Source organism: Excalfactoria chinensis, chromosome 5 (genome assembly GCF_039878825.1).
Source record: "Excalfactoria chinensis isolate bCotChi1 chromosome 5, bCotChi1.hap2, whole genome shotgun sequence".
NCBI classification, from domain to species: Eukaryota; Metazoa; Chordata; class Aves; order Galliformes; family Phasianidae; genus Excalfactoria; species Excalfactoria chinensis.
In genome coordinates this window covers 54,611,176-54,624,514 of record NC_092829.1, presented here as the reverse complement: position 1 = coordinate 54,624,514, position 13,339 = coordinate 54,611,176, and the positions used below count along the sequence as shown (strand labels likewise).

At 46.2% G+C, this 13,339-nt stretch overlaps 2 protein-coding genes across 2 annotated transcripts; one reads left to right on the top strand and one right to left on the bottom strand.

The window, feature by feature from the left end:
- Positions 1 to 1,593: 1,593 nt before the first annotated feature.
- Positions 1,594 to 2,601, bottom strand: LOC140253335 (olfactory receptor 5J3-like). The gene has a single exon (XM_072338851.1). It carries the CDS (start codon positions 2,599 to 2,601, stop codon positions 1,594 to 1,596), a length of 1,008 nt encoding a protein of 335 aa, XP_072194952.1.
- Positions 2,602 to 6,994: 4,393 nt separating this feature from the next.
- Positions 6,995 to 7,954, top strand: LOC140253334 (olfactory receptor 5J3-like). Its single transcript, XM_072338850.1, has one exon. The coding sequence runs from the start codon at positions 6,995 to 6,997 to the stop codon at positions 7,952 to 7,954; it is 960 nt and encodes a 319-aa protein (XP_072194951.1).
- The last annotated feature ends 5,385 nt before the right edge of the window (positions 7,955 to 13,339 follow it).

Here is a 13,339-nt window from a genome sequence, read left to right as displayed (position 1 = left end):
GCTGTAGGTGCTTGCTGCCCTGCAGCCTGCCAAAGTGAAGCTCTGACCACCTGATGCCCACTGTTGGCTCTCTCACACGTCTCTGACATGCGTGGCTCTGGACAGCCAATGCCTCGGCTTCTCCAAGCCTCCTGCCTTTTGCTCACTGTGTGATTACAGCAAAGCCAGGCACTGTAATTAGCTGAGACTGTGGGTTTTTCCTTAGTGCTAGCAGCTGCCTTCAGCTTAGAAAACCTGCTTCTGGATCCCTGGGCTGCATTAGAGAGACCCTGACCTTGGGCAAGTGATTGCTGTGCAAAGAGGCTCCTGCCAAAGTGCTCCCTTCCTGACACCTCTGGCTGCCACTGGGCAATGCTCCCCAACTCACCTGTTGGCTCGTATCTCAGGACTCTTCCCAGTTTATGGAGGCACAAAGCTGAGACTTGTTCTCACCTACACCTACGGGTGAGGTGAGAAATAAGCCTGTGTCTCCCCTCATTAGTGTGAAGGGCAAGAACGGCTTTGTGAGCCATAAAGGGCATCAGTCCTAGACTGAGAGAAGCCGTTGTTTATATGATGTGTTCCTTCAAAAGCGTGGCCGATTCCTCCCCCTGGTTTGATCGTGGAGGAGATTTCTCTGGGGAGCAGATAACTTTGGAGACGGCACCTTAAGGGGGGAGAAGTGTACTGAGAAGTAAACATGATCTAATTCAGCACATTAAGTGAAAGCCTGAGTGTTCTTCCTCCTTTTCAGGTGCGATTTGTGTCATGAGCACAAATGTAATGTAATGTAAATGCGTTGCGGGGAGCCGCGGCTGTCCTTGGTGCTGAAAGCAACCCTTCAGAACTGCCCCAGGGGGTGATGGCTCCGGACAAACTCCACCTTTGCCACGGCTCCACGTCTGCCCATCTGCCCCGGATGCCAAGCAGCAAGTGGAGAACGCTGTAAATACTTTCCAGAAAAATTCTGTTCGCCATGGTGAGGATGTTTGGCATAGGGCAGATGAATCAAAGCCTCCAAACACATGGTTGTCTCCATGAGGGGAACTAGTGGTGACTAACCCAGACAGGAAAGCCTACAATTAGAACTGGTGACTTCTGCTCTGAGGTGACTCAAGCCTCGTTACACGAACATGCAAGCAGAAGTTATTATTTAGCTGCAGCTGGGATGGAAATGACACTCTGCATGGGCTGTTGTTGGACAGGACAGGCAAAATAACACATCAGGTTTATTGAAGAAAAGCATAGCCTTAGTCAACAAATTTAGAACATTTTCAATCAGACCATGAGAATCACCATTTTATCCTGAAATATATATTTAATTAATATAGAGGATCTATCATTATTGTGTTGGTATTTATTATAAGTTCATCCCTCTGTGCAGGTATGTTCAGTATACATAATATCTTTTCCTTTGAAAGATTCACCAGCAATGGAATCGTTTCTATTACTGCTGTTCTTTCTATACTTCAACCTACCAAAAATCAAAATTACAGGTCATTCATTCTTCCATGAACAAAGTCCTTGGAAAAACATCATCCACACAATGCCCAGACCAAGGTGAAATGTCTTCTTCTCAAGGGGTGTACAGGAGCATGCAATGCCCTCATTACATCAGGCATCTAAGGTTCTGCTCCATCTGCTGTGATGTGTGGCACCTGTTAGAATTTGGTTGGCAGAAGAATGCTGACAGTGGCCGCAGGAGGGGACCTTCCTCACAGCTCTGCTCAGGGCACTCCTCACCTCCACATTCCTGAGGCTGTAGATGAAGGGGTTGAGCATGGGGGTCACCATGGTGTAGAAGACAGAGGCTGTTTTCTTTTCCTCTTCCGCATGACTGGAAAGGGGGTGGAGGTACAAGAAAGCTGCAGAGCCACAGAAGAGGGTGACGGCAGTGAGGTGGGAGGTGCAGGTGAAGAAGGCTTTGTTCCGGCCCTCCGCAGAGCGGATGCTGCAGACAGTGAGCAGGATGAAAGTATAGGAGATAAGGATGGCCAAGACTAAGCAGGTGATGATGAAGCCAGCACACAAGAGCATCAAGACCTGGTTGAGCCAGGTGTCAGAGCACGAGAGCTGCAGGAGTGGTGGGATTTCACAGTAAAAATGTTTCAACACATTTGGGCCACAGAAGGACAGTTGCAGGAGAGCTGTGGTGTGCACCAAGGCGTTCAGGCTGCCGGCCACATAGGAGCTCACCACCAGCTGAACACAGACCCTGTGGGACATGACAGCCAAGTAGTGCAGAGGCCAGTGGATGGCCATGCAGCGGTCGTATGCCATGATGATCAAAAAAAGGGCTTCCGTGGTGATGAACAATGAATAGAAGAAGAGCTGCGTGAGGCAACCATGGAAAGAAATTACTTTCTGCCCAGTGAGGAGGCCCAGCAGCAACTTTGGAGTTATGGTTGAGGAGTAGCAGATGTCCAGGAAGGAGAGGTGGCTGAGGAAGAAGTACATGGGTGTGTGAAGATGAGGGTAGGTCCTGATGAGGATGATCATCCCGAGGTTCCCCACCAGAGTGGTGATGTAGATAAGGAAGAAAACCACAAAGAGCAGCTCCTTCATGGTGGTGAAGCCTAGGAGGACAAACTCTGTCACAGCAGAGTGGTTTCCCCCTGCCATGCTCCTGCTTCCGTGCTTACTGGGAAAAAAATCAGAGCTCTTCTCCATGGGGAGAAGTCAATACAATAGTATTGTACCTACTTGTTTGCCACTTGCTTTAAGAGTAGCATTCAACAGAGAAGACACCCTGCCAAAGTGGTTTTCTGACTCTCTAGTGATACAATTGGATACATTAAGGTGAGACAAGCATACTTTGCCCTTCCATGAACTTGCAGTTTCAAAAGAAAACCTCCCCATCTAAGCTGAATTATTAACCACTTTCATAAAGATGGCTATCTGTGAGAAGGTGTGTCTCTCAAAATCTCAGTGAATAGAAATAAATCGCAGCCTTCCCCTGATTCCAGCTTCAGATTATGTAGCCAACGGGGAAAGAGATCCCCTATTGCATATATACACACATGTATTCATAAAATGATCCATAGCTTTTCAAAAGGGTGGAGAATCCTTCCTTTCCCTTGCTTGGCTGACTGCATTCTTGCACGTCCTCTTTTTCCAACCAAAATATATCCATGATTCTATGGTTCCTGTGCCTCTTGGATCTACCCCCAGAAGGAACTTTGATCCAACATTTGGATTCAGAATTAGGATTAGAATTCAGATGCACTGTGATGCAGGCTTGTTCCTTCAAGAGGGACCTTAATTCCCAGTCCTGCTTGGTGGCAGGACTCCTGCTTCTGCAAGGAAATAGACATTCCGTTAAGAAAACCCTTCCCCAGCCCGTTGGCTCATGGATTCCCTTATTTTCTTTGCAACTTCTCTGTCAACACATGCACAGTTCTTCTCCTCACTCCTTCTCAGAGATGCCCTTCAGAGCTCACGTCTGGGTTTCACTGCTCTGCATGAGGAATCAGAGTTTGCCGTTATCTAAATTCCTTCTGTGCTCTGCTCTTTTTGAGCCCAGCCAGATGGCATTCACATAAGGTTACACCAGCACCAGACTTAGACGTGTTCTTGAATGTCCACTGTCCTCTTCCTTCTCTTTTTTCAAATGTGTTACACTCTTTTTATAGCACTGCTTAGCCTCAATGAAGTGGAACTTCTCCACTTCTCCTTCCTACTGCCACGAACCCAGGCATAGACAAAAACTCATTGGCTGGGTGCTGACTGAGGATCCTGCAGGGGATGTGCTCGGCTTTCCCGCTGCCAGCAAAGACATTCAGCCTCACATCATCCAGCACACATCTGCCCCAAACACCCCCAGAAAATCACCCTTTCTGGTCCGTTGCATTCTGCCTCCTTCTCAGAAACTCACTCCCTGCTCCTCGGGCTGAAACTGCTGTAAAGGCTCCGCTGCTCTGTCTGCCACCAGAACAGAATCCTGTTGCGTCCCCTAGTGTGGCAGGCAGATTTAAGTTTTATTCCACACCCACGGCACAAATTACCAAAGGTGCACTGGGGCACCTCAAAAGCCAGCAGCTCTCCCCAAAGACCCTGCTTACCTGAAATTTCCATTTCTTCTTTCATATGTTTTTGCACCATTGCTTCCCAGCCCCTGAGCTGCTCCTTCCAACAGCACTCCTGTGGTCACAGAACTCATGGTGTCGCAGGCTCATCCAAGGGCAGGATGCATCACCACTACACCACATGGTGTTGGGTAGTGGGCATGAACTCAAGTAACTCTGTTGTGAATGTATGCAACAAGGTGCATTAATTCCAGATGGCATATAAGCTTTCCTTCCTTCCTTCCTTCCTTCCTTCCTTCCTTCCTTCCTTCCTTCCTTCCTTCCTTCCTTCCTTCCTTCCTTCCTTCCTTCCTTCCTTCCTTCCTTCCTTCCTTCCTTCCTTCCTTCCTTCCTTCCTTCCTTCCTTCCTTCCTTCCTTCCTTCCTTCCTTCCTTCCTTCCTTCCTTCCTTCCATTTTCCTTCCATTTTCCTTCCATTTTCCTTCCATTTTCCTTCTTTTTCTTTTTTACTGCTGGGCACATAACTTGTGAGTCAGTGTCAATGAAATTTTACCACATGTACCTTATTTCTGCTCTTCTGACAAAAATAAATGAAGAAAATGCTTATAAAAAAAAAAAATCAAACTGAAAAGATGACATCTTCTTGTGTTATCCACTGGAGAAGATCTTCAGATACTCTACTCCATTATGTTCTACTCCATTCATTCCATTCCATGCCACTCCATTCCATTCCAATCAATTTCTTTGTACTCCATTCCATTCAATTTCTTTTTACTCCACTCCATTCCATTCCATTCCATTCCATTCCATTCCATTCCATTCCATTCCATTCCATTCCATTCCATTCCATTCCATTCCATTGCATTTCTTCTTGCTCCATTCAATTTCATTCCATTCTGTTTCACTCCACACCACTCCATTCCACTCCATTCCATTCTATTCCTTTTCTTTCTACTCCGTTCCATTCCTTGCCATGCCTTTACATTTTATTCCATTCCATTTGTTCTCACTCAACTCCATTTCATTCCATTCCAAGCCGTGCCATGCCATGCCATGCCAATTCCATTCCATTCCACTCCATGCCATGCCCTTCCAGTTCCAATCCATTCCACTCCACTCCATTCTATTCCATTCCATGCCATGCTTTGCCAATTCCATTCCATGCCATGCCATGCTATGTCAATTCCATTTGATTCCACTCCACTTCATTCCATTCCATGCCATGCCAATTCCATTCCATTCCATTCCATTCCATTCCATTCCATTCCATTCCATTCCATTCCATTCCATTCCATTTGTTTTCACTCAACTCCATTCTATCCATTCCGCTGCTTTCTACTCCATTCATTCTATTCAGTTCAATTCCATTCCTTTCCATTCTGTTCCATTCTGTGCTGCTCTGTTCTATTCCATTCTATTTCTCTTACTCCATTCATCCCATTCCACTACATTCCATTCTGTTTCATTCCATCCATTCCATTCCATCCCAGCACATTTCACCCCATTTCATTCCAATTAGTTCTATCCCACTCTATTCTATTCTAGGGAAATCCACATGTATTCGAATGAAATCCTTCTGGCCGAGAAACGGATATCAGTATTTCTTCCCTTCTTTCATCCTCTTTTCTACAATTCTCCACCAGACCATCAGTTCTCTCCACTTTAAAACATAATTGTATGATTGTTTCTTGAGGAAGATTCCATCTCTCCCCATCAACCCTCTTGAAGCAGCTTTCCTTATGACCAAGGCTGCAGATGTGGTGTGGAGAGTCCTTCAACCCACTGGCCCTAGTGGCCATCTTTGCCATAAGGACACTGTGATGGCTCATCTTCAGCTGTATGCTCACCACAGCCCTCATGTCCTCTGACAAGCTTCTCTACAGCCCACTCTGGAGTCAGGGAAGTCCCCCATAGTTGCCATGGCCTGGCATTGCCCATTGTAGAGGTTCAGGTATTCCCACCTGCCCATTTGAGTTGCCATCTTGGACAACGAAGAGCAAAACCAGCTGTAATGGTAGAGGAGTTAGGAGGGAAAGTGCCGCCTCAATGTGCTGCTTGTTACCTCCTGCTTTTGTTTCATTGCACTTCGTTTCTCAACATTCCAGATGTCTTCTGAAACCTGAGGAGAACCCAAAGGATAGAGGTCTGACTTATCATTGAGCTGCTTCCCACTCAAAGCTTTGCCTCCAGCAGCAGCAGCTGCATCAGCCAGGCACTGCCAAGTATCTTGAATGTACAAAGAGAAAGATGGAAAGATCTCTAATGCCCTGGAGGATTTTCCTCTCCGAGGAGCTGAGAAAGGTGATGTCAGCCCCAGTAAGAGGGGCCATTGCACACATCCACAGGAGGAGATTAAAACCTGGAGCTCCACCAGCAAGGCTTTGGGTGCCCTGAGAGCAAGCACAGAGATGCTCCGTTGCTGGAGCCCAGATATAGACACAGGAGTGACTGCATTTATCAGGGAGGTCAGAGAAGTCCTGAACAGCGTGACAAGAGGTGGGTGATGACATATTATTAGAAGATAAGGATTTCCCTTTTGTTTTGTGCATCCTGTGGGCTTTCCAGCTAGCTTCTAGGAAACATTTCATTTTTCATAGTAAGGGGCTTCCATGAAAGCACAGAAATGGCAGAAGTGGAACTTCCATCCTAGTATTTATTTCCAGTGGTGCTGATTTTGTACAGGTAGATTCTTTGCAAATGCTGAAAGCTCAGGGTCGTGTCCAAATTTTGGCCGGACTGAGAGTTGATTGGCTGGATGGGGCAGCAGGGAAGAGCAGAAAAGAAGACTTCCTTTCTATTTGCATGTGATATCCAATCTGTGTAGGGGCAACTCTACAACCATTCTCCTAAGAATAATGCAGATGTCCTTATTTGTTACTCAGGAAAGACATCAGCCAATGCAGGTTTCCCACATGCAAGAGGGACCTCCACTACAGCCACACCAGTTTCCAGTATTTCCAGCATTTCCAGCCCTTGTTACCTCCACTGACCATGGTATGGACAAACCACTCCGTGGTGACAGAGTTCACTCTTGCGGGGTTCGGTGATCGCCCTGAGCTGCAGAAAGTGCTCCTTGTGGTGTTCCTCATCATGTACCTCATCAACCTAATGGGAAATGTGGGGATGATCCTCTTAATCAACTGCGAACCCAGGCTGCACACCCCCATGTATTTCTTCCTAAGCCACCTGTCCTTCCTGGACATCAGCTTCTCCTCCAGCATCACCCCAAAGTTCCTCCTCAGCCTCCTGACAGGGAGCAGAACCATTTCCTACAGGGGATGTCTCACTCAGTTTTACTTCTATGTCATGTTTGGCACATCAGAAGCCTTCCTCCTAGCCGCCATGGCATATGACCGTTACATGGCCATCTGCAACCCACTCAGGTACACACTGGTGATGACCCAGGGATTGTGCCTGCGCCTGGTTGCCAGCTGCTATGCTGCAGGAGCCTTCAACTCCACCGTGCATACAGTAGTCATGCTTCACCTCTCCTTCTGTGCCTCCCGCCGCCTGGACCACTTTTACTGTGACGGGGCACTGCTCTTTGCTCTCTCATGCTCTGACACCAGCATCAATGATGTCTTGATGCTTGTCTTTGTCAGCTGCATAGTGGGCACCACCAGCATGGCCACCCTGCTATCCTATGGCTGCATCCTGGCTTCCGTGCTGCAGACCCGCTCCCCCAGGGCCAGGCGTAAGGCTTTCTCCACCTGCACCTCCCACCTCTCGGTCACTCTCCTATTCTACGGGGCAGTTGCCTTCATGTACATGCGGCCTGCAGCCAGGAGGTCAGTTAAGCTGGACAAAGTGGCTTCCATCTTCTACACTGCCGTCACCCCCATGCTCAACCCCATAGTCTACAGCCTGAGGAACAAAGAGGTGAGGGCTGCCCTGAGCAGGGTGAGGAGGAAGGCATTGCTCATGTGCCACAGACATCGGGACAGCTTGTAGCTGGGCATGGACAGGTTGTGCTTTCCATGGAGAAGGCCTGGAGGAAAGGGAAGATGCTTGAGGGGTCTGTTCTAGAGAAGGTGGGATGCAGCCAGTGGTGGGAGAGCCTCACAACAGAGCTATACTAATCGTTTTTAGGGTTACAGGGCAAAGCTGAAGTGACTGGCTGCAGGTTGGAATCAAAGAAGAAAAGAATCTCTATTCCCTCATCTCTCATTGACAAATACCAGCCAATGTGTAGGGAAATTCCTTCTCTTTCTAAGGGATTGTTTTTCTGTTCTGGTAGACAGAAGCAGACCACCAAGAATGGAACCTCTGGGAAGCCTGAGCACTGCCATGTGGAATGCTTAAGAGAAGTTCAGTCTGAAGCTGTCACTATTTGATAACAAGAGCTCATTCCGATGTTACACCTCACACACGCTTGTCAGTTCTGTTGGGGTATCTCCTTGTTATGTTTCTCTGAGTGTCCCTCTGAGAGGTCAGCTTGGAGGACAGCCCAGTGCAGAACTCTGGAACAGCACTGCTCCAAGTGGGGATTTCATTATTAAAGCTCAAAGGAGGAGGATGTCCACCACAAAGGAAGCATGGGCTTTGGGGACTTTGGGATTACCCCCTTTGAATGAGACCCCAAAGAAGCCAGGCAAACTGTAATGCTAAGAGATGAGCACAGCCAGGCACTCAGAGATAAGGCAGAATGAAGTTCTCACCAATTTCAGAGACTTGGACCTTTCACACAACTAAACTGAGAACAGCCAGAGAACTGACCACTCCAGGAGGAGAATTTTAGCACCCTTTATTCCATATAGAATAAATTGGCCATGTGGTGCAATTAGACGCTCTGTGGCTTTTAATAAACATCATATGAGAGGCATTCTGGTGGTCTGTGTGCTCTGCATGGTGTTAATGTCCCTGCTGAACCCCTTCAACTGCAGCCTGAGGAGCTGTGAAGTGAAGGATGAGGGGATGAACTGAGGAGGCTGGGAAATAGATTACATGCTTCTTAAAAGAGGAAAATGGGGGACTGCACATCCCCAAAGGTGTGTCTACAAGAAGAGCACTTATCTTTTCCTGTTCATGTTCATATCTGTTGCTTTTCACAGCCCCTACAGGAGGGTACAACAAAGGAGAATAAGCTCATCAGATCCTGAAATACTTTGCATGTTAGAGGTGTATTGATTTGCTCTTATTTGGACAATGAGTTTTCAGACTCAAGAGACAGGTGAGCACAATCCCACACACATTCTCCAATCCCATATTCTAAATGGGAGAATACATGTTTATGAATCCCAGCCAAGTGTGGAGGATGTGCTCAGGGTACTTCAGTTTGCCACACAGTCTACAAAATACATATGAACACCTATGCTCCTTGGGGAGCAAGGCTGTGGTGATCTCTTGACCTATGCTTTCCTGAGCAGAACCAACTCCAGTTTTCAACATATTGAAGAGAGTTTGGAAATCAGTACGTTGTTTAGGTGTTCTATTTATTCCACGGGTCAAAAGCAGATAGGAACAAGTTGTCTGAGTAGTGAGAACCAACAGAAGTGTGGTGTTGGCATGACTTACAGGCCTCTTCCAGCAGGCCTGAGCTCCAGGCTCTTGCCATCCAGCTGGTTAAGGCTATTGCCATCACAAGTGATGACGCTCCCCTTCTCAGAGCTGAAAGTGTTCTTTGGAGACCAACCAGCCTTCAAGGAGTCATTGCCTTAACAAGCCCTTCTGGGCCTTACCAAGAAAGTGTCCTCCTCGTCCTGAGAGCTTCTCAGCAGGCCTGGAGTCAACTGAACTCATCCTCCCTAACAAGCCCTGAGAGACTCATTAGTGGGGACTAACAAGAAAGAAACTTTCTTCCTTGTTAACAGCGAGGAGCTCCTCTGCAGCAACTTTCTTTGTCAGAGTTGGTCCAAAGACCAAGAGGGTCACTGTGTTGCTACGTGACACGCTCAGGGCAATCATTTGGGCATGGCTGACAGGAGTGCGATGCTTTCCTGGGTTCCCCTGATTAAAGCACTGACACCCCATCCCTCCGGTTGAATCTCAAGCTCCAGGACAAGGTGTTTTGCAGGACCCTCCCACTCTGCTCTTGGCTCTGCTCGGGTCACTTCTCTGTGTTTCTACCCAATGTTTCACCCTATTCAAGACACTTTCCTGTCCCACTGCTCGTGTCAGTTAGCTGAATTAGAACTGCCAGAGCTTGCTGGTCACTGTCAGGTATCTCATGACTTCTTTTAGAGGAAAAACCGCACAATTCAACAGCACTGAGATAGAGCAGTAAGTGTGCATGCAACAAAAACAAACTCCAAGTGCTAGGGTGGGAAGAAGGCACACAGGTTACAGTCCAGGTAAAATGAATTCTTGTTATGTACTGCAGCTAATTGTTACAAAGCTCAGTGTTTATTGCCATGTCAAGGCTGACAGAAGATGGGAAATGGGGATTTGGAGAATGTTCTTGCAGCGGTGTTGCCTAACTCATCAACAGCATCCAAGTTCCTCCTGCAACCCAAGGCAGGAGGTGGGCTGTAGATGCCTTGCTGGCTGGAACACTTCTTGATATTCTTTTAATCCTGCTTTTGGTCGGAAGGGCAACCAGGAAGCAGTTCATGAGATGGTACAATTTCAGACTGAAGCAGTTCTCCACGTGTTACACAGAGTCAGTGAGTCCTGTTCTTTCAGTGGGTGAGAAACAGACTCAAGGGAGACTTTTTTGCTCCTTCAGCTACCTCAGAGTATGTAGTAGCCAGGTTGAGGTTGGTTGTTCCTCACAGGGAACAAGAAAGAAGACAAGAGAACTCTCCTCAAATTGTGCTGCTGTTGATTTTTAACCTCCCAAAACGTGTTCAGGAATACACGAGTTTAGGAGGAGACATTAATCTATGCTTTGCAGGGCACAAGATGTGATTTTTCCCCAAACAAACACCCAAATCTTTCCAATTGCTTCTAATTATAATGAAATTTTTCACTATATTCCTACTTATTACATAAGTCACACCCAGCTATTAGCTTTTCATAGTGTTATCTAAGTATGAGGTATCATATTTGAATCATTTGTCCAATTACACCTCACTACTCACACAATCTCTTTATGTGTAATGGTCTCTTTCTCTGGAACTAGTAATTATTCCTTTGTATGTTGGATTTGGACCCCATTCTGGACCTCGGGACTTTCCCAACGTGTGTCCATCAGTCTCTTAAGGGCCCATTCTATGAGGTGAAGTGCCTTATTGTTAACCTAATAACACTCAATTCAGTGGTCTTGTTGCTTAAAATTCCCCACTGAAATGGATCTTTACTTAACTTTGGTATTTCTAGGCAAGTGGTGGTACTGGTAATATTCTGTAGCTTCCCAAATCCATGCATTCGGTGTAAGACCGGGTTGTTTTCCAACCCACTGACCTATAACATGTAGCACAATGTAATTAAAGCTCTAGCCTCTGCATCATTATCAATAGAAAAGTTAAAACCGCATTAAAGAGAAAAATAATCAGTAAGCCTCAGGATCACTCCTGTTCAGCAGAGACCAATGAGTGGTCCTAGATATACAGTTCACTAAACCTCTCCTGTTAGTTTAAACTTCAAAGAACGCCCCTCAAATCCTTTTATTTTCTACTTATCCTTTGGAGGTTCTTTCTTGATTCAGGCATAATGGACCCAGGGTCCAAATCCTTCCTATTTCACTGCAGTATTTGTGATAAGAAGAGTCTGATAAGATCGTTCCCATCATTCCTTTAAACGTTCATCCTTCCAGGTCGGCGGATAAATCCAGCCTCCTGGTTTAAAAACAAGTACTGAAACATCCAGTTCAGTGATTGATTCATTCTTTCCACCTTACCACTGGACCATGGAAATCAAGAAGTATGCAGGTTCCACATAATTCCTAAAGCTCTAGCTATCACCTCAGCCACAAAGCATGGTCCTCTGTCTGATGACATTCCCAATGGGATCACACAACAAGGGATAATTCCCATTGCTAAAACTTCACTAACTTCTTGTGTTTATTTAGTTCACAAGGGAAATGCTTCCAGCCATCCAGAAAAAGCACCACCCAACACCAATAAATACTGATACCCATTTTGTTTGGATGTTTAGAAAGGTCCACTTGCATACAATCACCCCAATTATCTTCCCTTCTAATTTGCCACAGCATGGGTCCTGATTGTACACAGGGAGTATTCTTTTGACAGATTTCACACTTTGATATATTACTTTTATTTATTTTTCCCATTCTTGTTCCTAGCATGTGGGGTTTATATGCATGTGCTTCTCCTCCCCAGTGAGTGCCCTGGTGCTTTGCATTACACTTTTTCATCACACCTATTTGGTATTACCACTTGACGATTTTCAGTGATCCACCACCAGCTCTCACTCTTCCTTGTCTTCAATTCCCCTGCCGAGTGCCCTTCTTTCTTACTACACCTTTCATGTTTTTCAGGCCATACTCCCATCGTCTGCTGTTCTTTTTGCAGCTTGGTCCACTTGGCAGTTACCTGAAACTTCAGAAGTATCCCCTAAGCAATGGGCTTTATTTTAGCGTTGGTAAATTTATAGTTGGTAACAGTTTCTGTATTAACTCCCTATATTTAATTGGATTCTCTTGGGAGCTTAGGCCTCCTTCTGCATTGCTCCGCTTGTACTTACCATGCTCACTCTGGAATCAGTCCTGGTGTTGGCTGTGTTTCCTTCAGCCATTTCCAAAGCTCTAATGAGAACTCTGGGCTCTGCTTTTTGTGTAGGATTACCTCCAGGGAGTGGCTGGGCTTCTGTCTCTCCCCCATGTGTCACTATTGCATAGGCAGCTTGATGGCTACCACTGAAGGCAATCACTCCATGATTTGGTATCCACAATCTATGGCATCCTGACATCACCTAAGAGAGCTTACAGCTCCCATTTTGACTCCAGCTCTGGTATTTGACATACCGCCTCCTTTCATTCAACCTCCAGACTGTGGTATCCTTGAGTGATGGTAAAACTGGTTCAGATGCTTTGGGTTGCCTTGGGATTTCAGCAGCCACACCAACAGATTCACAGCACCCAATAGTTCAATAGGGGTCTCCAACTTCTGCTCCTCTTCCTGTAGCAGAAAAAAACCCTCGAGCTTCTAAGAACTTATTTTCCATTATCTGTCTCCTTATTATTCCTTTATCAAAAGTTATCTGTGTGTTCCATTTGTTCAGCAAATCTCTTCCTAATAAAGGTCTCAGACATACAGGAAAATACAAGAATTCATGGGTAAACACCCAGTTTCCAATTCCACATTGGACTGGCTAGAAAAAGGCCCTATCTCCTTTTCCCTGTGGCTCCAGATACAGACATTATGTGTTCACTAAGTTTTCCCTTAGGAGCATTTAATACTGTTTAAGTTGCTCCAGTGTCTATCAAAGTTTCACCTT

Bases quoted from the DNA above. Each gene is read 5' to 3' on its own strand.
- LOC140253334 (XM_072338850.1), top strand. From the start codon at position 6,995: ATGGTATGGACAAACCACTCCGTGGTGACAGAGTTCACTCTTGCGGGG.
- LOC140253335 (XM_072338851.1), bottom strand. From the start codon at position 2,601: ATGGCAGGGGGAAACCACTCTGCTGTGACAGAGTTTGTCCTCCTAGGC.